Source organism: Stegostoma tigrinum, chromosome 15 (assembly GCF_030684315.1).
Source record: "Stegostoma tigrinum isolate sSteTig4 chromosome 15, sSteTig4.hap1, whole genome shotgun sequence".
Taxonomy (NCBI): Eukaryota; Metazoa; Chordata; class Chondrichthyes; order Orectolobiformes; family Stegostomatidae; genus Stegostoma; species Stegostoma tigrinum.
This window is the reverse complement of record NC_081368.1, coordinates 25,690,307-25,717,649: the sequence shown is the minus strand read 5'-3', so window position 1 is coordinate 25,717,649 and position 27,343 is coordinate 25,690,307. Positions and strand designations below refer to the sequence as shown.

General features: G+C 40.7%; 1 protein-coding gene across 7 annotated transcripts in view; it reads left to right on the top strand.

Moving 5' to 3' along the window:
- The window catches only part of amot (angiomotin), a 146,866-nt gene that overhangs the window by 78,795 nt on the left and 40,728 nt on the right, over positions 1-27,343 (top strand). For all 7 annotated transcript variants that reach the window (XM_059651385.1, XM_059651382.1, XM_059651380.1 and 4 more), the window contains 3 exons: positions 8,867-9,034; positions 19,008-19,941; positions 26,405-26,711. In XM_059651385.1, coding sequence (XP_059507368.1) covers positions 19,067-19,941; positions 26,405-26,711 — 1,182 coding nt within the window. In that variant the 5' untranslated portion in view covers positions 8,867-9,034; positions 19,008-19,066. The remainder of the gene's footprint in view (positions 1-8,866; positions 9,035-19,007; positions 19,942-26,404; positions 26,712-27,343) is intronic.

The window sequence follows — 27,343 nt, the reverse complement described above, 5'->3', positions numbered from 1 at the left end:
GGAGGAGTGTTAGTGTTGTGTCTTAATATTTTTTCCTATCCCTCTGCGACACCAAGCCTTGGCATCAGTGACTCTGTCACACAGAAATAATTCTTCCTTGAAAATTCTCTTTATTCAATGGTGTATCTTTATTTATGTACCAATCAACAACTGTTCCCACAGGAAGGAGTGAATTTCAATAAATTTAATGGACTTCTAGATGGCTTTTTGCTTGCAATCTCAATTGTGAGAAGGTAGATTTTGTTTTAGTATTGGATATTCCAATTCTCTGTGCATGAAATAAATCAATCTGTTTATCAGCACTGTAAACATAAAGCTCCTATATCCTTGGTCTTGATGCTGAAAAGACATTCTGAAGTTGACTCCTGGTAATATTGCAATACTGACCATAAAATGAGTTATTCCCTGAATTCCAAAGCAGACTTGTCCCTTGTAGTTCTTGGTTTCCCGGAAAGAAAAGTAGGAATGTTGTTTCCTGGCCAAAAATAACTAGTACAGTGCGGAAAGCAGTAGAGGAAGCAAAAGAGTGCTTTGGGAATTGCATCTTTCCCAGACTCCTGAGGAAAAAATATTGTTTTGAACAAATAAATTCTGGAAACAGTTAAGTCTGTAAATGCTTTAGGTTATTTTTGTGTGATGAAGTATGAACGTTGTACAGCGCAAGTGTGAATTATGCTCCGTCAGCTGTGTTTACTAGAGATCACTGCCTATTTCCTTTAGCATTGCTGCTGCAAAATTTAATGTTAAAAGTATTGGCCTTTGGGATGTTTTCAGTATATGCTTTTGTTATATTTTGAGAATTTTTGACCAACTTTCCCAGAGAAGATTGCTATTGTTAGAATTTTTTGACCAATGTTCCATGTTTAAAAATGTAAGCACACTGGAATTTGGTACGTTGTTTCCTCAAGTAACTGTAAACAATAAACAATTTGTGAGCCTCTCTCCGTAATTGGTATCCCTTAACACCCTTTGTGTTGGGAGGTCCTAGATATGGGTAGACCTTATTGGACCTTCACATCAAAATTGTGAACATAAGTGGAGGTGAAAACATGCATTAACCAGACTGCCCATGAAGCAATCCATTTTTAAAAACAACCATTTGACAGACCCAGAGGTTAAAATTCAAAAAAGCAAGTCAAAGTTGATTTTTGTTTTCAATCAAATAAAATGACACAGTTATGAACAAAGCTTTATGGGTTTATCGTCTTTACTTATTTCACAAAGACAAGTTATACTAATTTGACCAGAGTCCACTCATAACTATAACTCTGTATGTTTACTTACTGTGAAATAAATCTGGCCCTGTCTTATCAAATGTTTGCTCTGCATTCCTTTGAAAAGATTGGAGTGGCTCACTTGCGAAAGACATGACCATCCATTTTGGATCACAGGAGGGTACTTCAGGTATTTGGTTACTCTAATATAGTTATAGTCAGTATGTGCTAATTCCTAAATTTAAACTGGCCAGACCACTAGCGGGAATGGTTACCTTTACTGGTTCTGATAAAATACCTATGGCAACGCATGAGCAAAGTCTGTAACAGCTTGAGTGCAAAATGAAAAATTCTCTCATTCCACTTCTGGTTTTACCAGAATGGCTGTCTCGGTCACCAAAGATTGTGGGTAAAGTAAGAAATATGAACATTTTCTTTTATACTGTACCATAGATTCTCAGACACACTGTTGCTTCAAGGATACACATAATAAGATGGCATGACAGGTTCTTTTTGTGGTGTGGGGGTAACTATATATAGTTTAGGTGATTTGTATAGGCCCTTGTTTTAAGATCTGTCTCAAGTTAGTTGATGTTAGATTCTCCTGAAAGATGAGCTTATGTCCTATCACTGCATAGCTCATTCCCTCTGTCCAGATAAGAAGATTCAAAAGTAAACATTATGTGTTGGTCACATTTAGCTTTCTTTTCCACATTATTTCCACCATCAAAATACTAAATGTCATTCCCTGATTTGTTCCCCACCACTGTTAAAGTTTTGCACTCTACCCCAGCCACTCTTACCATTTCCATCCTCTACAAATTGCATGCAGTCAGTGCCTATATCTTCACTTGCATAAAGACTTGCCAGTACTCTCCCTGCCAAATCACACTGGTTATCTTTTGCTCAAGCAACTTGCTTTCATGATCTTTGTCCTCTTTCAAATCTCTCTGACGCACTGCCCAACTGATCTTCAGTGAACTCGCTCCACACATATTTGCTTGCAAACTAAGTTTTGTTTTCCTGCAATTTTCTCAGTCTCTTCTTAGTTGGCACTTACTCTTGTAGTTACTGTGGTGGTTGTACTGTGCTGTACTGTTCTATGTTCTATTCACTCTTCAGCCTCTTCAACCGTGTTCATCGTTTTGCCATTCGTACCTCTGCTTCAGCATTTACTCCAAGGTTTTTCTTCATGTGCTAGGTTTTAAACTAAACTGGAGGTGAAAGGGCACTGCCCTACCCACTGCAGGGCTCCTGTTGGTAATCCATATTTTAAGTAATGATATGAAATAGAAACTTAATCCCTCCCTTACGGGGTTGTCATGTACGCAGCTGTGGGCTGGACGGTCTGGTTAGTGAGTGTGCTGTCTGGAAATTTGAAAAATGCAAACTAAACCTCAAAAGTCTGGCTTTTGAAATAGTTTTTAACCTTATTCTTGCTTTAATATGTGGGGCCATTTGGTTTAAAGTCTCGATGTTTTTGAGTGTAATAAGAAAAATAAATATCATATGTGAAGCAATGATCCAAAGACCCTCTCCTTATCCCTGTTCTGACTGTAGTCCACTTTAAAAATGTAATTCATGGTTTGTGGATATCACTGGAACGACTGGCATTTAATTCCCTTTGTACCTTATGTAGGTTTTGCTGAGCCATATTTTTGAACTGTGGTAGTATGTGGTGACAATGCTGCAATAATGTTGTTTTAGACTAGAGACCTCCAAGGGATTTTAACCAAGAGAGTGCTATTCCTTCCTTCAATGTCCAATCAGAATAACCTGTTACAAAAGATATTTTGGGAAAAGGTAATGACTCAATACTGCTACTTCTGTCTTCATTTCCACTCGTCAAGTGATTTTGCCAAGTTTCAAAAAGTGGTTGTAGACACACATGTCTGTAAATGCTGCAGTGGAAACAGTCTTTTTGTTTTAGTCAAGACAAACCTGAACCTGATTTAGTGATTCCACTGGTATAATTTTAAGCAATGATCAAGGCGTCCCAGGAAGCTCATCCTTCAAAAGTAAAACTTACTGCATGTGAGATAAGTGGAAGTACAGTATAATGTCCATTTTCTCTCGTTCAGGAAGAGTTAAAAGTTCTTCATTTGTGTCACTGAATTTAAATAAAGTAAATTACGATGATATGAAGTAGTACGATAAATTGGAGATCTTCATTTAAAGGAATGTTGGTAGGTAGGAAAAGGTAAACATCTAAAGAGTGCATGGATGAAGCAGGCCTGGCAAGGAAAAGGGGGAAACATGGTCAGACCATGACTAACTAGGGAAATTAAGGATAGTCTTAAACCCAAGAAAGAGGCTTACAAATTGACCAACAAAAACCTGAAGACCTGAGAATTAGGAGCAGTTTAGAGTCCAGCAAAGGGGGAGAAAAGGCTGATTAAGGAAGGGAGAATAAAGTATGAGAGAGAGCTGTTTGTGAATACGCAAACTGGCAGGAGACGCTTCTGTAGGTTTGTGAAGAGAAAAAGATTAGTAAAGACAAATATAGGTGCTTTGCATTCAGAAACAGGGAAATTTATAATGGGAACAAAGAGATGGCAGACCATTAAATACATGCTTTCTGCCTTCACAAAGGAAGACACGTGGCATCACAAACGTATGAGGGAACACCGGGTTTAATGGGAAGGAGAAATAGTAAATATTGGTAGGGAAATAGTATTGGGGAAACTAACAGGATTAAAGGCAGATAAATCCCCAGAGTCTTCCATAGTACCAAAAGATGTAGCCCTTGAAATAGCAGATGCGAGAGTGGTCATCTTCCAAAATTCTATAGATTTGAAACAGTTTCTGTAGATTGTAGGGTAGCTAATGTAACCCCACTTTTTAAGAAGAGAAGCAGAGAGAAAACAGTTAATTATAGACTAGTTAGCTTGACATTGGCAGTGGGAAAAATACTAGACTCCATGATAAAAGGTGTGAAAGCAGAGCACCTGGAAGAGAATGAAAGGATGGAACAGTCAGTGTGGATTTACAAAAGGGAAGTCAACCTTGACAAATTTGTTGGAATATTTTGAGAATGTAACTAGCAGAGTGAATAAGGGACAGGCGATGGCCTACTGGTATTATCACTAGACTTAACCCAGAAACTCAGCTAATGGTCTGGGGACCTGGGTTCAAATCCTGCCATGGCAGATGGTGGAATTTGAATACAATATAAGATATCTGCAATTAAGAATCTACTGATGGCTATGAATGTTGATTGTCAGAAAAACACATCTGATTCACTAATGTCCATCAGGAAGGAAATCTGCCATCCTTACCTGATCCATAAGACATGGGAGGCAGAAATTAGGTCATTAGGCCCACTGAGTCTACTCTGCCATTCACTCATGGTTGATAAGTTCCTCAACCCCATTCTCCTGCTTTTTCCCTGTAACCTTTGATCTCCTTGATAATCAAGAACCTATCTATCTCAGTCTTAAATGTACTCAGTGATCTGGCCTCCACTGCCTTCTGTGGCAGTGAATTCCATAGGTTCACCACTCTCTGGCTGAAGAAGTTTCTCCTTATCTCCTTTCCAAAAGGTCTTCCCTTTACTCTAAGGCTGTGCCCTCAGGCTCTAGTCTCTCGATCTGGCCTACATGTGAGTCCAGACTTTCAGTTGCCCCCTGAAATGACCTAGCATGTCATTTCAATTGTACCAGTCTCTACAAAGTGTCTTCAAGGACTACTAGGGATGTACAGTGAATGCGATATCTCCATCCTCAAATGAATCTTCTAAAAAAAAAGGGAAGGAGGTGCATGTGGTTTACTTGGATTTTTAGAAGGCATTCGATTAGGTCCCGCACAAGACATTCGCATTCAGAATGAAAGTGCCTGATTTGGAGATTATGTACTGAAATGAATTGAGAACTGGTTGGCAGACAGAAAACAGTAGGAATAAATAGAAGGAATCAGATAAAATTCTTAGGACTAAAGGGATCAAAGGATATGGAGACAATGAGAGCAGGGTGCTAAGTTGGATGATCACCCATGCTGAATCGCAGTGCAGGCTGTAAGGGCCGAATGGCCTACTCCTGTTCCTATATGTTTCTGCATTTCCTGTGTCTCTATTACTGTGGCACTGCTATTCGGCAAAAAGTGAAAGAATTGTCATGATAACACAGTGCTCTTGCAATTCACAAACCATCCTTTTTGACTTTCCTTACCTAGGCCTGCTTTTTGAAGTTGTATAAAATTTATTGTTTTTTCTGTTTTGATGAGATCATTGACCTGAAACGTTAACTTTATTTCTCTTTACAAAGATGTTACTGACCAGCTAAATATTTCACACACGTCTCATTTTTATTTCAGATTTGCAGCACCTGTTGGAGTTTGTTTTTGTTTAAAGCTATGTTAAAATCACAGCAGCTTTCCTTATCATAAGGGATAATGTTAAACCCTATTACAGGTTGGAAAAGTATTAATGACAGACTTAGATTTTAGAAGACTCGCACATGCCGTACCTTGTATGGTTCAATCATCAAGAATTTGCCTTTATGAAACACTTCAACCAATGTCATTGGAAGCTGCACCTATAATATGATGAATCAGTTTAAGTACAAGAATAACAACTTCTGTTCACCTGTTAAGATCCTGTTAAGGATTGTTGACACTTGAAGAAGGAATTCAACCACCCAGTAATTAACTAAATAAACTATGCCACAAGATCTCTCACTTTTTAACCAAAAACAACTGTTAATTGTGTATATAAGGAGGTATTAAATGCACATGCGTGACTAAATTAATATAATTTATAAAGCTTTCTGCTGTAAACTTTTAGCTCTACTTTTTACTTCCACCAAGAGTTCCTTTATCTTACCAAATGACTTTGTTTACTTTTCCCAGAACCAACTCAAAAAAATGACATTGCAGTTCTTAAGAATTCACTGATTTCTCTTCAGTAATTCAGTTATTCTCCAAGACACAAGGTGTCATTGGGGTCCTTCTATTATCTTTTGGTTAGACGAGCCTCTAATTTCTTTCCCAACCTAAATTCCAAATTCCACAGTTCCACTGTAGGTGTGCCTTCACTTCCTGTGTAGTGGTTTCAGCGTCAGCAAACACCCTTGTTTTTAAATAGCTTACTGTTGTAGTTTCCAATTGCAATCAGACTGATTACTTCAAGAAGCACTGCTGCCTTTGTTGAGAGAATTACGATAGATTTTGTTTTCCTCTTGGTTTACAGCTAAATAAATCTTCAACTGTTGTTGCTCTTACTCAGTATGATTTATACTGAATACCAGCCCTTGAACCGCAGGCTACATCCTGGATGATAAGTCTAGCATTTGCTGTACTTCAGGTTTGTCTTTATCTCTTGACTTCCATGAAACCACAATCTACAGTTAACCCAAATGTGACAAAGACTCTTAGCTGCTTTGCCAAACACACCCAGTCTTTCCCGCTGGCTGTGCTTTAACTGAATTCACAGAGATAAGCTCCAACAAAGAGACTGATCCGCCTCCATTGGCAATGTGACACCACAATTTGTACCTAGCTAACAATGCAAATGAGCTGCACTTTCATTTCAAAGTTTTCCTTCATTTTGGGATGCCGCAAGAATAACTTTTCCTTCTGTAGAAATACCTACAAATGTCATGTCTCTAGTTCTTTAGCTAAGTAAACACGCTTGCTGTTTATGATCTGAGATAATGAGAACTGCAGATGCTGGAGAATCCAAGATAACAAAGTGTGGGGCTGGATGAACACAGCAGGCCAAGCAGCATCTTAGGAGCATAAAAGCTGACGTTTCGGGCCTAGACCCTTCATCAGAAAAGGGAGATGGGGAGAGGATTCCGAAATAAATAGGGAGAGAGGGGAAGGTGGACTTAAGGTAGGTGGAGGGGAGAGTATGGGTGGGGAAGTAGGGAGGGGATAGGTCAGTCCGGGGAGGATGGATAGGTCAAGGGGGCGGGATGCTGTTTATGATCTTGCTTTTCTAGCTATTAAACCCTTCAATGAAGCCATTGTGTTTTAAATGTAATAACCTTTAAAGTATTTCAGTTGAATTTATTTGGGGTTACTTTCAGTTACTTAACTAGTTTCTGCAGTTTAAACATGAAATTAAAGAATTGGCAGCTTTTATATTTTGTAAAATGAAGTTACGTTCTGAGACATACGCATTATGAACTAAGTTAAAGCAAATTACTGCAGAAGCTGGCAAACAGAAAGCACTGATAAAACTCAGCAGGTCTGAAAACACTTATGAACAATTATAAGTGTTTTCAGACCTGCTGAGTTTTATCAGTGCTTTCTGTTTGCCAGCTTCTGCAGTAATTTGCTTTTACAGACAATTAAATAGTATTTTTGTCACTGGAGTTTAGGGCAGGCTTAGCAGTAAGGGTCATAAATCGGATCATTTCGCAGACAGCTTCACGTTATCTTTTAGTTAGAAGAATTATATTGTTCAATATGCACAAACAGCCTGAAAGACTCTTTAAACTTGCCCATATTTTATTTTTGGATTAGGATTATTCCACGGCGCAACATCGTGGGCCGAAGGGCCTGTACTGTGCTGTATTTTTCTATGTTATATATTCATACCTCTCTACACAAAAATGTGAATTTATCATCTTATTACCCAAAATACTGAAGAAACCGCTTCTCTCAATCACTTACTTTTATCTGTCTGATTTTTTTATTCGCTAATTCATTTTTGAACTTCGACCTCTTCTGTTAATTTATTCTGCACAGCTCCTTTGCTTGGTGTTAAAAGTAACCATTTTCCGACTCTGTTGATCAGCTAATTTTCAATCTGTTCTGTTGAGAGCCACTTTCATTCTGTGCTTTGATAGTATTATGATCACACTTTTAAAAACATGAAAGTGCGAGACTGCTTTCTCTTCCTATTATTGCCTCCGTGGAAATATTCATCTTCAGAGGCCTTAGTGTATAGGCTGAAGTACTTTAAAACTTCATTTGCCAATCTGGAAATGACTTGCAATATATTGGCTACATTTGCGAAGAGGCATGATAAAGAATACTATTACAATGGATAGTATTAAATTGCTTTCTGATTTTGATGTAACTTTTGTAGGTAGGTTACTGTACTCAGTAGGAAAATATTTAGGTTCATCAATGCATGTGCGCACGTGCTTGAGTGTGGAGCCATGACAATTAGATGCCTGTCTATAACTTACTGAATTGTAAACGTTGAGTGTAGCTGAAATTTCAACAGATACCTTCCGGAAGCGAATCAGAGTGTTCTACCGCATTGGTTGCCAGTGCCACTGCATGTCCTGGTGTTCTATTTGCTGGATCTAATTGGACTCTGCTAAAAGATGCTGCAGTGTAGTCAATGGAGTTGAAGAAATGGAAGCTTTGTTACCTTCTTCCTAGAGTTTTTGGTGACAACGGGAGCGCCTACACTTTACCACTGAAATTATGCGGTGGAGGGCTAATATCTATTTTTCTCGATCATGTGTGTACACATTGTTATGTTCATGTGCTGAAAACTTGGCAGGCATTTTTGCCTTTAAGGGAATTACTCAGGTACTATTGTTTAAAGATTATCAGAGCATTTCAAGTGATCTCATTTCTCTGGCATGCTTTTGATATTATGCTGGTATAATTTACATAAGAGCTGCAATTTACAATAGGGTAGTGAATTAAGTTAAATCTGTCGATTTGCTGATGTTTTGTTTTCCTTCTGGTAGAGTCACTGGGTGTGAACAATCTTGGTGATCGGTGGTCTATCTTGCAAGGAGCAAAGTGTTTGTTTGAACAAGATGCTGTTTACTTGGAAGAACACAGCCAGTTACTGCACCGGCATGAGCTCTCCACAATAGCTGAGGAGGATATTGAAAAGATTGAAAGAGAAACAGGTACTTGTAACCATTACTGTAAAAGACACACCTATGTTCCTGCACTGTACAGCAGTTTATGACTGAGGAGCAACTGCCAAAGCTTACAAACAGCTTTCCTGAAATTAAAACTTTAAAGCACAGGAGCTTAGTTTTTGAAGGTGCATTTTTGACATGTTGTATGTTTCCTTGATGCATCATGATGGAAGAGTGAGATGTAAATTTGTTGTACCGCTTGCTTTTTTGTTTCATGAAAACAATAGACAATGTGAATGTGCACTCGAAGCCAGCTTATCCTTGGGGTAAGGCGAATGTTTCATGTCCTCTTTGCTGGTGTTCATTGGAAGACAATGCCATAAGTAACACTCATTATAGATAAGTCCCCTGGGCCGGATGGAATTTATCCTAGGATCCTCTGGGAAGCCAGGGAGGAGATTGCTGAGCTTTTGACATTGATCTTTAACTCATCATTGTCTACAGGAATAATGCCAGATGACTGGAGGATAGAAAATGTGGTTCCCCTGTTCAAGAAGGGGAGTACAGACAACCCTGGTAATTATAGACCAGTGAGCCTTACCTCAGTTGTTGGTAAAGTGTTGGAAAAGGTTATGAGGGATAGGATTTATAATCATCTAGAAAAAAATAAATTGATTAGGGATAGTCAGCACGGTTTTGTGAAGGGAAGGTCGTGCCTCACAAACCTTATTGAGTTCTTTGAGAAGGTGACCAAACAGGGATGTGGTGTATATGGATTTAGCAAGGTGTTCGATAAGGTTCCCCACAATAGGCTATTGTACAAAATATGGAGGAATGGAATTGTGGGAGATATAGCAGTTTGGATCAGAAATTGGCTTGCTGAAAGAAGACAGAGGGTGGTGGTTGATGGGAAATGTTCATCCTGGAGTCCAGTTACTAGTGGTGTACCGCAAGGGTCGGTGTTGGGTCCACTGCTGTTTGTCATTTTTATAAATGACCTGGATGAGGGCGTAGAAGGATGGGTTAGTAAATTTGCAGACAACACTAAGGTCGGTGGAGTTGTGGATAGTGACGAAGGATACTGTAGGTTGCAGAGAGACCTAGATAAGCTGCAGAGCTGGGCTGCGAGTTGGCAAATGGAGTTTAGATTAGATTAGATTAGATTGCAGACAAGTGTGAGGTGATGCACTTTGGTAGGAGTAACCGGAAGGCAAAGTACTGGGCTAATGGTAAAATTCTTAGCAGTGTAGATGAGCAGAGAGATCTCGGTGTCCATGTACACAGATCCTTGAAAGTTGCCACCCAAGTTGACAGGGCTGTTAAGAAAGCATACAGTGTTTTAGCTTTTATTGATAAAGGGATCGAGTTCCGGAACCAAGAGGTTATGCTGCAGCTGTACAAAACTCTGTGGTGCGGCCGCACTTGGAGTATTGCGTACAGTTCTGGTCACCACATTATAAGAAGGATGTGGAACCTTTGGAAATGGTGCAGAGGAGATTTACTAGGATGTTGCCTGGTATGGAGGGAAGGTCTTATGAGGAAAGGCTGAGGGACTTGAGGCTGTTTTCATTAGAGAGAAGGAGGTTGAGAGGTGACTTAATTGAAATATATAAAATAATCAGAGGGTTAGATAGGGTGGATGGGGAGAGCCTTTTTCCTAGGATGGTGACGGCGAGCACGAGGGAGCATAGCTTTAAATTGAGGGGTGAAAGATATAGGACAGATGTCAGATAATAAAACGTGAGGCTGGATGAACACAGCAGGCCAAGCAGCATCTCAGGAGCACAAAAGCTGACGTTTCGGGCCTAGACCCTTCATCAGAGAGGGGGATGGGGGGAGGGAACTGGAATAAATAGGGAGAGAGGGGGAGGCGGACCGAAGATGGAGAGTAAAGAAGATAGGTGGAGAGAGTGTAGGTGGGGAGGTAGGGAGGGGATAGGTCAGTCCAGGGAAGACGGACAGGTCAAGGAGGTGGGATGAAGTTAGTAGGTAGCGGGGGGTGCGGCTTGGGGTGGGAGGAAGGGATGGGTGAGTGGAAGAACCGTTTAGGGAGGCAGAGACAGGTTGGACTGGTTTTGGGATGCAGTGGGTGGTGGGGAAGAGCTGGGCTGGTTGTGTGGTGCAGTGGGGGGAGGGGACGAACTGGGCTGGTTGAGGGATGCAGTAGGGGAAGGGGAGATTTTGAAACTGGTGAAGTCCACATTGATACCATATGGCTGCAGGGTTCCCAGGCGGAATATGAGTTGCTGTTCCTGCAACCTTCGGGTGGCATCATTGTGGCAGTGATGCCACCCGAAGGTTGCAGGAACAGCAACTCATATTCCGCCTGGGAACCCTGCAGCCATATGGTATCAATGTGGACTTCACCAGTTTCAAAATCTCCCCTTCCCCTACTGCATCCCTCAACCAGCCCAGTTCGTCCCCTCCCCCCACTGCACCACACAACCAGCCCAGCTCTTCCCCCCCACCCACTGCATCCCAAAACCAGTCCAACCTGTCTCTGCCTCCCTAAACGGTTCTTCCTCTCACCCATCCCTTCCTCCCACCCCAAGCCGCACCCCCCGCTACCTACTAACCTCATCCCACCTCCTTGACCTGTCCGTCTTCCCTGGACTGACCTATCCCCTCCCTACCTCCCCACCTACACTCTCTCCACCTATCTTCTTTACTCTCCATCTTCGGTCCGCCTCCCCCTCTCTCCCTATTTATTCCAGTTCCCTCCCCCCATCCCCCTCTCTGATGAAGGGTCTAGGCCCGAAACGTCAGCTTTTGTGCTCCTGAGATGCTGCTTGGCCTGCTGTGTTCATCCAGCCTCACATTTTATTATCTTGGAATCTCCAGCATCTGCAGTTCCCATTATCTCGGACAGATGTCAGAGGTAGTTTCTTTACTCAGAGAGTAGTAAGGGAATGGAATGCTTTGCCTGCAACGGTAGTAGATTCGCCAACTTTAGGTACATTTAAGTCGTCATTGGATAAGCATATGGACGTACGTGGAATAGTGTAGGTTAGATGGGCTTGAGATCGGTATAACAGGTCGGCACAACATCGCGGGCCGAAGGGCCTGTACTGTGCTGTTATGCTCTATGTTCTATGTTAATCCTAGGTGTCTCAGGAAGTCTTTACAGTCAATTATGTACTTGTTAAATATTGACAATTTTGTAATGTAGGAATGAATGGTGTCAGGAAAAGCAAGGTCCCTAAACAACAATGTGATAATCGGAGAGGATAGGGAGATAAAAACAAGACCCTCTTATACATTTTTGATATGTATTTTCAATCAACCTGCAATTTGGAACAGTTGGACTGAACCTAGGCCTTAATGACTCTTGATATTGTCTAATCAACCTGTTCGGATACGTTATTACACGCCTTTGGCACGGGTGGAACCTCAAACCAGGCCTCCTGACCAATGTGCCAAAAGGAATCTCGATATTTTCCACTGTTCAGAGATGTTATTACACATGTCTGGAGAGGATAAGACTTGAACCTGGGAGCCTCAACCTAATGGCTTTTCCCATCACCAAATCACCTGATGCAGTTTTTATCTATTAACCACCATCTTAAATCACCTGTATTTTCCAATTGATTAATTTATGTGCAAAACCTGTTAAAGGCAAAACAGACCATCAGAAGTTTGGGAGAGATAGGGACGGATGGAAGTGATCAAAATGGAGTTTGAAACAGAGCCCTTGTATGTATTTTAATAGAATTAACTAATTAGTTCACAGTACCGGATTCTCTTGTTACCTTTAATGCTAGCTATTTAATATCCTATTAACAACAGATTTATGTACTAACAGAAGTAGTTTTGCTGGCATAGGAATAATTTCTTAACTCTGGTATGGGCAAGTAATTGGAGGGGATTCTGAGGGACAGAAATTACATGTATTTGGAAATGCAAGGACTGATTAGAAAAAGTCAACATGGCTTTGTGTGTGGGAAATGGTGACTCACTAACTTGAGATAACAAGGTATAGAGCTGGATGAACGCAGCAGGCCAAGCAGCATCAGAGGAGCAGGAAGGCTGATGTTTCAGGCCTAGACCCTTCTTCAGAAATGGGGAAAGGGTAGGGGGGTTCTGAAATAAATAGGGAGAGAAGGGGAGGCAGATAGAGGTGGTGAGGAGACAGACATGATCTGATACATCTGCAAATACTAACTAATGAACCTGCATAATGTTTTGATGTATCTGTCAATCGTACAATCCCTAGAGTGTACAAGCATGCCATTCAGCCCACTAAGTCCACACCGACCCTCCGAAGAGCATCCCACCCAGACCCACCCTCTGCTTTAACCTTGTAACCCTACAGTTCCTATGACTAATCCACTTAAGCCACGCAAACTTGAAGACTATAGGCAATTTAGCATGGCCAATCCACCTAGCCTGCACATCTTTGGACTGTGGGAGGAAACTAGACCTCCCGGAGGAAACACCTGCAGACACTGGGAGAATGTGCAAACTCCACACTGATAGTTGCCCAAGGGTGGGGTGGAATCGAATCTGGGTTCCTTGCACTGTCAGGCAGCAGTACTAACCACTGAGCCACTGTGATGCCGCAAAAGCCACAGGCTCTCAAGCTTGCTTACTCTGAGGATTGAACTCAGGACCTTCAGGTTATGAGACTGACAGGCTGCATACTGCGCTAAGAAGACACAGCCCTTGTTCTTGCATATTACCTTGTTCCATGCTGAGCTTTTCCAGTAACTTCTGTTTTTGTTCCTGAATTACAGCGTTCGCAGTTCTTTGGTTTTTACCTTATTCCATCTCTTACGTCCTCCACGGATACAGGGCGGCACAGTGATCCAGTGGCTGGCACTGCTGCATCTCAACAACAGGCTACTGGGTTTAGTTCCACCCTTAGGTGACTGTGAAAATTCCACACACATTCTCTCTGTCTCTTCCCAGACTTCGTCTGGGTGCCCCAATTTTCTCCCACAGTCGAAAGATGTACAGGTCAAGTAGATTGGTCATGCTAAATTGCCCATAGTGTCCAAGGTTATGTAGATTAGGTGGATTAGCCATGGGAACTGCAGGGACGGAATGGTGGGGGTGGATCTCAGTGTGGTGCTGTTTGGAAGGTTATTGTGGACTTGATGGGCTGAATGGCTTGCTTTCACACTGGGAGTCTATGATCCTATGAGTGAAGTGATAAGTGAAGGCTGTTGTACAAGAAACATTTGGTGTAACATTATGGCTCAATGGGGATGTAACTTTATTTTCACCCATCTTGTCTGGTTGATGTCCATTACCAGTATGGCAGCGTGTGATAAAACGACTTGATACTTTGAGGGAAATATTCCCTTTATTACATAAATTATACTTGATTCATATCAGATCTTAGAAGTATTTTTACGTCCTTTAAAAGTGGCAATTTTTTCTTTATTCATTCACGGGTTGAGGGTGTCACTGGCGAGGCAGCATTTATTGCCTGGCCCTAATTGTCCAGAGGGCAGCTAAGCGTAAACCACATTGCTGTTGGTCTGGAGTCACATGTAGACCAGACCAGGTAAGGATGACAGTTTCTTTCCCTAAAGAACATTATTGATAGTTAGTGATTCATGATATTTTGACTGAAAATGAAGCATTTTTGATCATGTGTGATGGGTATTTTATCAGAGTTTGGAGTTTGCACTGTGATTTTCATGTGATGTTTAAAATTACATTTGACTAATTTTACAATTTGAATAATAACCATCTAAACTACTGAAGATGTTCTTGTGCAGAAAATAGACTCATTTATGATCTTCAGTGTTCAAATCTGTTGAAATTGATTAATGAAAGAAGAAAACTACAGAGTGCAGGAAATGTGCAGCAGGTCATGCAAAAGTAAACAAACATAAAGATCCGATAATATAGTATGTGGGGTCATTCATTAGAATGCTTAATTTTTAAATTCCGAAGAAAACTGTCAAAAATGTTGAATTTTGGAAGCGTCTGGGACCAGAGGGCAAAATTTCAGAATAAGGAGTTGTACATTTAAAACATGTGAAGAAATTTCAGAGATAATAGGAACTGTAGTTGCTGGAGAATCCAAGATGTAGAGCTAGATAAACACAGCAGGACAAGCAGCATCAGAGGAGCAGGAAGGCTAATGTTTCAGAAGTGTCTAGGCCCAAAATGTCAGCCTTTCTGCTCCTATGATGCTACTGGCCTGCTGTGTTCATCCAGCTCTACACCTCATTATCTGTGAAGAAATTTCATCTGTGTTGTGAATCTGTGGAAGTCTTACCCCAAAGAGTTGTGGACGCTGGGTCATTTAGTATGTTCAGGGCTGAGATAGATTTTTAATCTGTAAAGGAAGCAGGGTTATAGAACATCGAACACTACAGTGCAGTACAGGCCATTCGGCCCTTGATGTTGCACTGACCTGTGAAACCAAACGGAGGCCTATCTAACCTACAGTATTCCATTATTATCCATATGTTTATCCAATGACCATTTAAATGCCCTTAAACTTGGCGAGTCTAATACTGTTGCAGGCAGGGCATTCCACGCCCTAAATACTCTGAGTCAAGAACCTACCTCTGACATCTGTCCTACATCTGTCACCCCTCAATTTAAAGATATGTTCCCTCATGCTAGCCATCTCCATCCAAGGAAAAAGGCCCTCACTGTCTGCCCTATCTAATCCTCTGATCATCTTGTATGCCTCTATTAAGTCACCTGGTAACCTTTTTCTCTCTAACGAAAACAGCCTCAAGTCCCTCAGCCTTGCCTCAAGACCTTCCCTCCATATCAGGCAACGTCCTGGTAAACCTCCTCGGCACCCTTTCCAATGCTTTCTGCGACCAGAACTGTATACAATACTCCAAGTGCAGCCGCACCAGAGTTTTGTAAGCTGCAACATGACCTCATGGCTCCGAAACTCAATCCCTCTACCAATAAAACCTAACACAGCGCATGCCTTCTTAACAGCCCTATCAACCTGGTTGAAGGGGAGGAGGGACAATTCTGGTAATTACAGACCAGTGAGCCTTACTTTGGTTGTGGGTAAAGTGTTGGAAAGGATTATAAGACTAAGGATTTATAATCATCTAGTAAGGAATAATTTGATTAGGGATAGTCATCACGGTTTTGTGAAGGGTAGGTCGTGCCTCACAAACCTTGGTCAACCTGGGTGGCAACTTTCAGGGAACTGTGAACATGGACACCGAGATCTCTCTGCTCATCCAGACTACCAAGAATCTTACCATCAACCCAGTACTCTGTATTCCTGTTACTCCTTCCAAAGTGAATCACCTCACACTTTTCTGCATTAAACTCCATTTGTCACCTCTCAGCCCATCTCTGCAGCTTATCTATGTCCCTCTGTAACCTGCACCATCCTTCCACACTATCCTCAATTCCACCGACTTTAGTGTTATTTGCAAATTTACTAACCCATCCTTTTATCCCTCATCCAGGTCATTTATAAAAATGATAAACAGCAGTGGTCCCAAAACAGATCCTTGCAGTACACCACTAGTAACTAAACTCCAGGATGAACATATCCCATCAACCACCACCCTCGGTCGTCTTACAGCTAGCCAATTTCTAATCCAAACTGCTAAATCACCCTCAATCCCACGACTCGATTTCATGTAATAGGCTACCGTGGGGAACCTTATCAAACGCTTTACTGAAATCCATATATACCACATCAACCACTTTACCTTCATCCACCTGTTTGGTGACCTTCTCAAAGAACTCAAGGTTTGTGAGGCACGACCTACCCTTCACAAAACCGTGATGACTATCCCTAATCAAATTATTCCTTACTAGATGATTATAAATCCTTAGTCTTATAATCCTTTCCAACACTTTACCCACAACCAAAGTAAGGCTCACTGGTCTGTAATTACCAGAATTGTCCCTCCTCCCCTTCTTGAACCAGGGTTATGGGGAAAAGACAGGAAACTGGAGTTGAGTGAACAGTTTAGCCATGATCTCTTTGAATGGAAGAGTGGACTCATTGGGATGATTGGCCTCTTTGCTCCTGTACCTTATGCTCTTATTGGTTGTAAGGAATTTTGCAGTTACTTCAATTTTGTTAGAAAAGAGATTGGTAGTTTTCATTTTTAAAAAGATATAGCTGGGATACACAGCAGTTGCCTTTGTAGAAGGTGTAGCCCTCCTTAATAAAATTATAAGTTGGTGTATATTACAGAATCAGTGAGCTTATAAAAATTCCATAAGAGGTGGAACCACATTCCAAACAGTTTAATCACTGCACATACACAATTGTGCTGGATTGTATTATTGATTCATTTCTTTTAAACAGCAGCTGGACAATAGCACTATTTACTTTTACATGCCTCGCCGTCTGAATGGTGAAATGACAGAATAACCTGTCATGTGACAGGCTGTTTATTCCAGCCTTGGCAATCAAAGTGGTTGTATGGTTGCCAGAGTGAAGAAGAATGCTACGTTTGAAAGAGAACAGCATTGTGTGCATGAAGACGATCTTACCTCATTCACTTGCAACACTGATTTTTCTTCCCTTTGGTAAAGATTGAAATTTGTGCTGAGCTACAGTTTTGTGAATGCTAGCCAGTTGTCACTTCGTCAGGTCAGCATTTCTTCAGTGTCAGCAATTGACCACCGAAGGGATAAGTCTGCATTTACATGATTGTTCATTTCGTGACCTCAGGACTTCTCAAAGCGCTTGATGGTCAGTGAAGACCATGAGGTCCTGCTTTTTGTTGTCAGTTCAATTTTGTTTGTGCGAAATGTTCATGCATTGGCTTCTGTTAGGACAATAGTAAAAAGTTATAATCCTGGTTAGATTCTGTTTTCTTTTCCCTCAATTGTTTACAGATATTAATGCCAATAAAGGAAAATTTTTCCACAACCTATCCCTTTTGCATTACAGTCGTAACTCGAATACGTAGGAGCCTAGGAACAGGAGTCGTCCATTCAACCTGTTGAGTCTGCCCACCATTCAGAGCATTCATGGTTGATCGAACACTTCAATCCTATTAACCCTCCAACCCCATAACCCTGTACCCCACTAATAATCAGAAATCTAACAATCTCTACTTTTAAACACCTGCAAAGACTGAGCTTCCGCAGCTCCCTGGAACCAGTGTAGGTTCAGCGAGTGCAGGGTGTTAGGGAAACAGGGCTTATTGCAAGTTGAGAGATTGATAGGTTTGATGACCCAAATTTTAGAGTGTGAAATGAGGGGAACCATAAGGAAAGCTATTGGAATTGTTGAGTTTGGATCTAAGAAAAGCATGAATAAGAGATTCAGCAGATGATGAGCTAGGATGATGATTTTTGAGAGATTTTATGTTGATTTAGAGATGACTTAAGCATGAGGTTGAAAGCTCATCTCAGGATTAAATTTGGCATTGAAGTTGCACATGGACAGACTTAATCCCTCTCTGATGAAGGGTCTAGGCCCGAACCGTCAGCTTTTGTGCTCCTGAGATGCTGCTTGGCCTGCTGTGTTCATCGAGCTTCACACTTTGTTATCCTGACTTAATCCCTGACTGTTTACCAGCGAGAGAATCAAATTGGGATTGGAAGTAATGGGTTCAGTCTTGCCTAAAGTTAACCAGTAGAAATTTCTTCTCATCCAGTATGGAATGTTGGATAAACAGGTCTGATGATTTAGCAACAGTCAAGGAGTTCAGAGAGGTTCAAATGAAGTAGAGTTGAGAAATATTGGCGAACTTCGATTAATAATTATAATCGAGAGCTACCTTGTTTGTCTAGTTCATTACAAAACCAAATGTACCAATTATCCACTGAGTCAGTGAGCAAATGAGAACATAGAAGATATATTGTTTTTCGAGAACAGATATTTCTTTTAGACCTTCATTATACATTTGTCCTAAAACTTAACATGGAAGCATGAATAAGGCAAGTTTTTGGTACTGAAAGAAATCTTCTAATTCTATTCTGAATCTTCTTTAAATTTTAATCTTTTAGTTGTGCGTGAATAATAAAGAATGTAAATGACGATTAGATATTTATGATTTACCTTGTTTATTATCTTTACTGATTGTGCTAATACTTTATCTTCTTAAAGGAAAGGCTCATTTTGATGTCCAATATCTGCAAGACATTCACGGAACACACGGGCTTGAAATGAGAAATTCAGAAGAAGGAGCAAGTGGGACAGTTCTACAGCGTTTGTTGCAAGAGCAGCTCAGATATGGAAACCCCAATGAGAATCGAAACCTCCTTGCCTTGCACCAGCAAGCCACAGTAAATGTCATTGCCTACAATAGTAATGGGTCTGTAGTACCGTCAAATGATGGTCTGACACAAGATGAGCGTCAAGTGGTCCCACATTCTGCACGACAGGAACCCCAGGGCCAGGAGCTGCAAGTTGACAATAGTGCCATGGAGAAACAGCTGCAGACCAGAGCAGCACAAGCACAGAATAATGAGGAACTGCCAACTTATGAAGAAGCGAAGGTCCAGTCACAGTTTTTCAGAGGGCAGCAACATACAGCAGCAGGAACTGCTTTCTTTGTTACTGGAATAAATAACCAGAAGATGAGAACTGAAGGGCAGTCCACTGTCCAGAGGCTGGGCGCTGGAAAGGTTCACCAAGATGATGGACTTAAAGACTTGAAACAAGGTCATGTTCGTTCTCTCAGTGAACGGCTTATGCAGCTCTCCTTAGCTACAAGTGGTGTAAAAGCACAATCTTCAGTTGCAAGTAGTGTAATTTCGTCCCAACAGGCGAATGAATTCTACACACATGCTGGGCATGTTTTGTCTCAGACGTCCATAAAGGGTATAGACCCTAGGGGGCCTCCACCTGAATACCCTTACAAAAATATGTTGACTTTACCTGTTACTTCCAAGGCTCAGGACTATGGCAGTTTTTACAGTGACTTTAGACTGGGGGTGACAACAGAGGGTTTAAAGCCTTCCTCAAACTCTCAACAACAGATTAAGCCAGACGCTCCTGTTATGAGATATCAACCGCCGCCTGAGTATGGGGCTGTCAGGTATGTAAAGAGGGATCAATCTAAAATCCTGGCCTCCAATGTAATTTTATCATTATGGGAGAGTAAAGGGCAAAGTCTCAGTTTATGGTTTTGGACATAGAAAGCAGACTGCAGAAATAAGCCCAGCTCAACAGATAGATTATGATGTCCTACAACGAATTCCTTCCTCTCAGCATAAGATTTTTTTTGTCAATCTCATCTACTTATCCAACTTCCCTTCTTCACTGGTGCTATTCATTATAACAACTATTTTTGATAGAATAAAATTTTCCTTAAAAATTTTGAAAACCTTTTGCAATCGTAGGTGACCCTATTGAGGTTTTCTATCAGTCATTTTCTCAAGGATGAACCCTGACGTACTTGATCTTTCCTGTTGATTATAACCTACAAGTTCTAGTTTCACTCTAGTAAATCTTTTCACCAGTGCCTTTTTATCATCCTCCATTATATGGGAAATCAAACTCAAGATTTTTTGCAAGGAAGGTATAACCAAGGCTATGTGCAAGTTACATTCCATTACAACACAAAATAAATATTGAATGTGAAGGTGGTTTGTGGTAAGTTGCAGGGTCTTTCTCTTGTGTCGGTTTTTCCATGTTAGAATCCAGTGATCATCATTCTTTAACTGAATAAGTCCATTTGAACCACGCTCATTCCAATTCTTGCTTGATACCCCCAACTTGCATACTTTCCGTCATGGTTTGTTCATTAACATTTCAGGTTTTTGTTTCTTTTCCCTTCTGTCTGGCTAGTGCAAGGTATTGAAGCCATTTTGACTGCTGCCCTGATTGGTTATCTCTATCTAGTATGGACATTTGATCAAACCTGTAACCATCTTGGCCTGTGGAGATGTGTACATAATATGTTATTTGTTCTGGCTCAGACTTGTGGCCAACCTGTTCCATAATAGCCTACAGGAAAGGCTGAGAGATTAGGCCACATACCATTCCACCATAATAAATATGTAAGCATTCAGGGGTGGAGAAGAGCAGAGTTTTTGACGGTTTACAGAACCGGAGGAAGTTACAGTATTAGGTTGGGCAAAGCCATGGAGGTTCTTGAGATCTAAGATAAGAAATTAAAACTTGAGGCATTGCTGAACTGGGAACCATTGTAACTTGCTGCATTACATAGTGATTTAGATGAGTTTAGCTTTATGGAGGCTGGGAGAAGAAAGCTAGCAAAAAAGACTCCAAGTCTTTCTGAATGGCAGTGCTAAAATGCTTCATATGACCGCTTCTTAATATTTATCTAACAAAACTGTAGATGGATCTAGTCTTTCCACTTTCCAGAAATCTGTTTGGGTTACATTGACTCCTGCCCTGAAAACATTCTTCTGCGCAACAGTAGAGAAAATAGACCTTGATAGGGGGTCATGGAGTTATCTTTTTGGCCCCTTCTCTGATCTTTTACTTCTCCTCCCATGATTTTCTATGACTGATTTTACTGTTACAGAAATGTGCTTATGTTGTGTTCTAAGGGACCAAAGCTGACAATTGCATAAAGTGCAAAGTTATTTCATTAAAAAATAGAAATGAATTATATTTCTTGAAGGATTTGACTGATTCCCAGATGCGAGTAATCCTTCAGCGAGTTTTGAGAAGATTTGTAGCTCAGGTTGAGGTTCTGGATGTGAGTTTGCTCGCTGAGCTGGAAGGTTAGTTTTCAGACGTTTCGTCACCATTCTAGGTAACATCATCAGTGAGCCTCCGATGAAGCGCTGGTGTTATGTCCCGTTTTCTATTTATCTGTTATAACACCAGCGCTTCGTCGGAGGCTCACTGATGATGTTACCTAGAATGGTGACGAAACGTCTGAAAACTAACCTTCCAGCTCAGCGAGCAAACTCACATCCAGTAATCCTTCAGTTTCTTTGCTCATCGGATATTTTTCAGGAATAAACCCATGCAAACACAGTCTGCGGGCTTCTTGATCATTGAAGTTATACGTGTATGCAGAGCAGAAAGTTTACTTCCAGACGAATTTTGAATTGAAATTCTTCACATTGATGAACAGAAACGTTTACCAATGTTTCATCTAATCTTTTACCTTTCCAAATATTAGAATACAGTTAGAGGAGTAACTGATGAAATTTTTGACAGAAATGCAAAAGTATAATTTGTGGCATTTTCACCTACCATATGTTAATTATCTTTGAGGATTTTATGACTGTAATAACACTGAGTGGGAGCAGAGCAGAACCTCCTTTTGGGATCTGTGCGTGTTGGATCCTGATGGTCTCTTTTGACTTGGGTCAAGTGAGAACATATTATAATGTGAAATCGGAGCCTTTCTTGTAGAGATCTGCAGTGAGTCCGTACTTGTAACTATAAGACATAGGAGTGGAAGTAAGGCCATTCGGCCCATCGAGTCCACTCCGCCATTTAATCATGGCTGATGGGCATTTCAGCTCCACCTCCCTGCACTCTCCCCGTAGCCCTTGATTCCTTGTGAGATCAAGAATTTATCAATTTCTGCCTTGAAGACATTTAATGTCCTGGCCTCCACTATATATTCAGTTTTTACAGTATTCATTTACAAGCAAAATAAAATCCAGTAATCATGGCCATATGTTAGCTGCAAATGCAAGTAAATTTTAATGGGTTGAATTCTCTGCAATGCTGCAGGCTTGAGGGTGTTGGCACGTGCTGATTCCTTTTAAATTCAATGAGCTTAATTTAATAATTGGAGATGAGTGTCACAGGCAGTGCCAACATTTTGCCCATTCCTAATTATCCTTGAGACGGTTGTGGTGAGCCACTTTCTTGGGCTGCAGTAGTCCATGTTTCTGTTTGTACACCCACGGTGCTGTTAAGAAAGTAATGCCATGATTTTGGTCAAATGTTAGTTAAGGAACAACAAGTTGGTTCCATATCAAGATGTTGAGTGCCTTGGAGGGCAATTTGTAGCAGTGTCATATTTCCGTGCATCATTTTTCCATGAAGTAAATGGGAAAATTGCGGAAATTGTAGTTTTGCTCTTCTGTAATATCTATTTGTGCAGCATATTGACCACTTAACTGATGACATTTTGAAAAAGAAGCAATTTAAAAACAAGTGTCACGAAATCTAAATCTGGGGAGTTCTAATTATCCTAGTCATATCTTTCAGACCAAATCCGACCTGTTTTAGCCTGAATAATATCTGTTGCTGTTGTTTGATCAAGAGCTGATGCTTTAAATCTTAGTATGAATGCAAATATTTCAGAATAGATGGACAATTGATTTGCAGCAGACTTCAAAGGCATAATGGCTTTAATACATTGAAGAAAATGATAACACATTATTCATACTTCCCTTAGTGCATAAAGTGTTAGAAACTGATGTGAAACATATTTTTTGCTTTCATCTAATGTTTCTGACAGGGACAACTAGACAGCTCTGGTCCCAAGCCTTCCACTGTGCTCCTGTTGAACAAGTTTGAGAAGTCCAGTAGCATGCCTGACACAATGTGAATTTTTGTTTCTCTTCTCCTTTCCTTCCTGTAGGGAAACACCTGGCCTCCACTTTGGGCCTTTCCCTGATGACACAGCTGGGATCAGGAACTCAGACACAATAACTTTTTTCTTGGTATTTAAAGTACCTTTCAACATCCTCTTTAGTTCTGTACTGGGATAAGCCAAATTCACATCCAACAAGAATTGTTTTTTGAAAAGAAAAATTCCAGGGATGGGCAGTTCTTTCAAATAGACTTTAGAGACATCAGCAAAGTAATAGCGTGGGAAATTTCCAGCCTGTATTGTTTGCCATTGTGTGCTAGTGCTACTACATCCTATTAGTACTCCTGTTACTTGTTCTTTTGCTCATCACTTGCTTTGTATGTCTCAAAGACCAGTATCAAATGCTAAATCAGGAAGGAGGGAAATTATGGGATATCTGGAAAGAGTCAGTGATAGCTTTTGAAGTTGGGCAGAGGCATGCCTTACCATCTAGGTTGTTATAGTGTTAGGATTCCATAGAAGGAAGAGCCGATACTGTTGACTCTGATTCTGCAGAGAGTGGGGCTGGAGGAAAGATTACACAACTAATCCATCTGAAGGATGGAGGGCAATGAAATAACTCTCTCCAAAATCAGAAAGTACCCTGTCTAAAGTGCACTGCTTGATTTCTCAGACAATGGACATCACTGCAGCCTTTGACGTAGCCAATCACACTGTTTTCCTCCAGTCTCTTGCTTCCATTGTCTACCTCAGTGAAGTTGCCATTTCCAGGTGCCACAGTTACCCATCCAGTCATAGCTTGAACAAAATGTGTGTTGCATTGTTTTCCCATCTTGTGCTATCATATTTGTGGCCCCCTTCAATCAGTGTTGCTCCCCCTCCTCTACACGTTGCCCCTTGGTGGTGAAATCTGAGGATAGGTTTCAAATTTAAATGCTGATGACAGCCAGCTCTACACCTCCATTCCTTGCATCAGCCAATTAACTGTCTCTCATTGTTAGATTTACTGTCTAGATGAACTAGGATATCTTCCAACTGAACTTTGGCAAGCCTGAGAACAGTACCTAGGCTTCTGACACCAATTCTGCACTCTGTTATTTCCGTTTCCTTCCTGGCCTATGTTTGATTGTGCTAGACTGACTTTTAAAACAAACAGCGACTTATTTAACATCGTACTATTTTGCACCCAAAGGCTTTAACTATGTATGTTTCACTCCGCTTCTATGCACCTAAAACCCTCCTCTGTGCCTGTCTTTCCCTGCGCCCCGCCCCCCCAACTGTGAATCCAAACTGTGTTATACTATGAAGTTGTGTTTCTTCATTGCATCTTTGCTTACTGAACTAAATAAGTTCTGGCTCTGTGTCTTGGGTTTAAAACTGACTTCCTCTTGCTTAAGTCAATTCATGGTCTTTTGGTTATCTACCTCTGTCACCTTTCACAGTCCTACAGCTGTCGGGGAATGATTTTTCTGCAACTCTGCCCTGTTGAATAATCGACCCCCACCGTTCGTTTCTTCCCAACTTGAAAATGCTAACTTATGGCTTGTTTCAGGACTCTGGAATTCTCTTTCTAAAGCTCTGTGTTCCATTAATTCTTAATACTTTGATTTGAGTTTTTGATCGTTATACAAATCACGCTAAATATTTCATCCTTTGCTTAGGCATCCGTTCTTGCAGGTGTGAATTTTGTTGCAGGTTGTTGTAATGCAAAATGGCCCTGGTATTGTGTTTAGATTTAAGGCATTAGTTGAGATTGAGCAGAACAGTGAGATTTTGTATCATTATGTGTACTGCTTCAAATGAAAGTTTTCCGAGATTGAAATCGGTAGATTTTTCTTTTGAATGTATTCAACCACTGGAAGCAAAGATGAGTAAATGGAGTCGTGGCAAAGATTAGCTATAATCTGAGATTGGTGTGTTCCTATTCCTATCTCCATCCCACCCATCAAAAGTGTCTTTCTAATGCTTTTTGGTCCTGTACTATACCTTTTGGTCCTGCCACATGCGGTCATTCTTCATTCAATCTATGTCATCCAATTAACCTTCACCTGAATAGTGTGCCTTGCGTGTAAAAACTCTCCATAATAATTGGCCAACAAAGAAATTCTGAGGAATCCGATGTGGAAGCAGAGTGCTAGAAAACAGGCGAGTTTGTTTTTCAAACTTGCATACCTGTTTGCTTCAGACATGTCAGCAGGTGTAATTTTATTTTGGCCCGGCCTCATCTTGCGATGTACCCTCAAGTTGTTTCTTTCATTACAATGACAGTAGAAAACCGTGTGATTGACAGTAGCTGGAGGGTTGAGGTTATTGCTTAACCAAGCAGTGAAAAGAAGCACACAATAATATTTGGTTGTTTGCCTGCAATATACCCATTGGTGTGTGTTTATTTAAAACAAAAATACGCAAGTGTAATCAAATATAATGTACTTGTTTCACCAGTCTAGAAATATTTGGGGAATTCTATTGGTCACTGTTTCTCATTTAAGTTGCTTGTAAAAGGTAAGTCATGCACTTGGGAGAGGCATGTCAGAATAGCAAGAAAAAGTGACATTTCTTCTGGTAAAACAACTGAAGCTTCTGAAGTCCTGTGCATTTCAGATTTGCGCAAGTGTTATAATCCTTCTTTTGAAATGGTGGCAATCTGTTAGTTTGATTGGCATATGCAGCAGTACATTGGATGGAAGATGACAATTCTTCATTTGAACTGGAATGGTATTAAGTCTGACAAAACTGCTCCCTTTATGCAAAGCTGCAATTTATTCACTACGTGGTATCAGTAATATGATTGTGAATACACAGTCATTGATATTAGCCTTGAACACAGTCCATTTCCTGAACAGTTGAGGGAATTGAGTGATATGGGGATCAGCTGGGAAAACTGAGTTGAAATCAGTGATTGGCTGGAATCCTGTTAAATGATGAAGTGCAGTGCGGGGGTTTATGATTTGCATTTGTTCTGTCTTTTATGTTATTTTGTCTTATTGTTATGTACAGGTAGTAGTCATTTTTTTCATGTTAACAGGCAAACTCAAGAGGGGTCAACACATCAGCAGTTGCAGTTACAGCAGCGAAACTATCAACACAGCCCATCATCATCTCAGACATCAATGGGATCTACGTCGGTGATGCAGCCACCACCCTCACCGAATCTGTTGGCTACTCAACACCAACAGAACCCCCTTGCAGGCCACTTGAATCAGCAGTTCCAGGGTGACCCACTAGCCATTGTCTTGCGAGCTCAGCAAATGGTAGAAATCTTATCTGAGGAAAACCGTGCTCTTCGACAGGAGTTGGAGGGATACTATGACAAAGTAGCTAAATTACAGAAGGTGATACATGTTCTCTTAGCAGCATTTGCAGTACGTGTAGCATAAATGAGTAATTGCTTTCTTATAGCATCATAGGCAATCTCCAAGAGGATTTGATGATGAGGCACATTATAGATATTGCTCTTTCATCATTGGAGCCGAATTCAAAATTATACCTCGGAGAGAATAGGGTAATAGTTTTTCAGAGTCGCTTAAATAGATTTGGGGCAGTGGCAATCTCTGCAGGCGCAGGTCCATATCCTGAAACTGCCCTTGAAGTGGCAATAAATTAACGAAATCTTTATGGAAATGGAAATGTGATAATGATGTTTTGGACTGGCTTAAGGCTTATTTTTAAGATAAATTTGAGATAAAACCTGTCAGATAATGCTTTGCAATCTAATATTTTGTGACTCTGTTTTGCTTTGATTGCTTCGTATAAAATGTAAGCTCACTGATATCACTACACCAAAGTCAAATTTTTCAAGAAAGCTGATATTTTGGGGAAATCTAATTTTAGCTCAGTTTCAAAAACCAACTTAATGAGACATCTGACACTGTTGAATTTTCTCAATACTTGGCATGGAGTGCACACAGTTTCCACATAAGGTCACACAACACTTTTGAGAGCCTGGAGAGTTTTGTTTCAGATT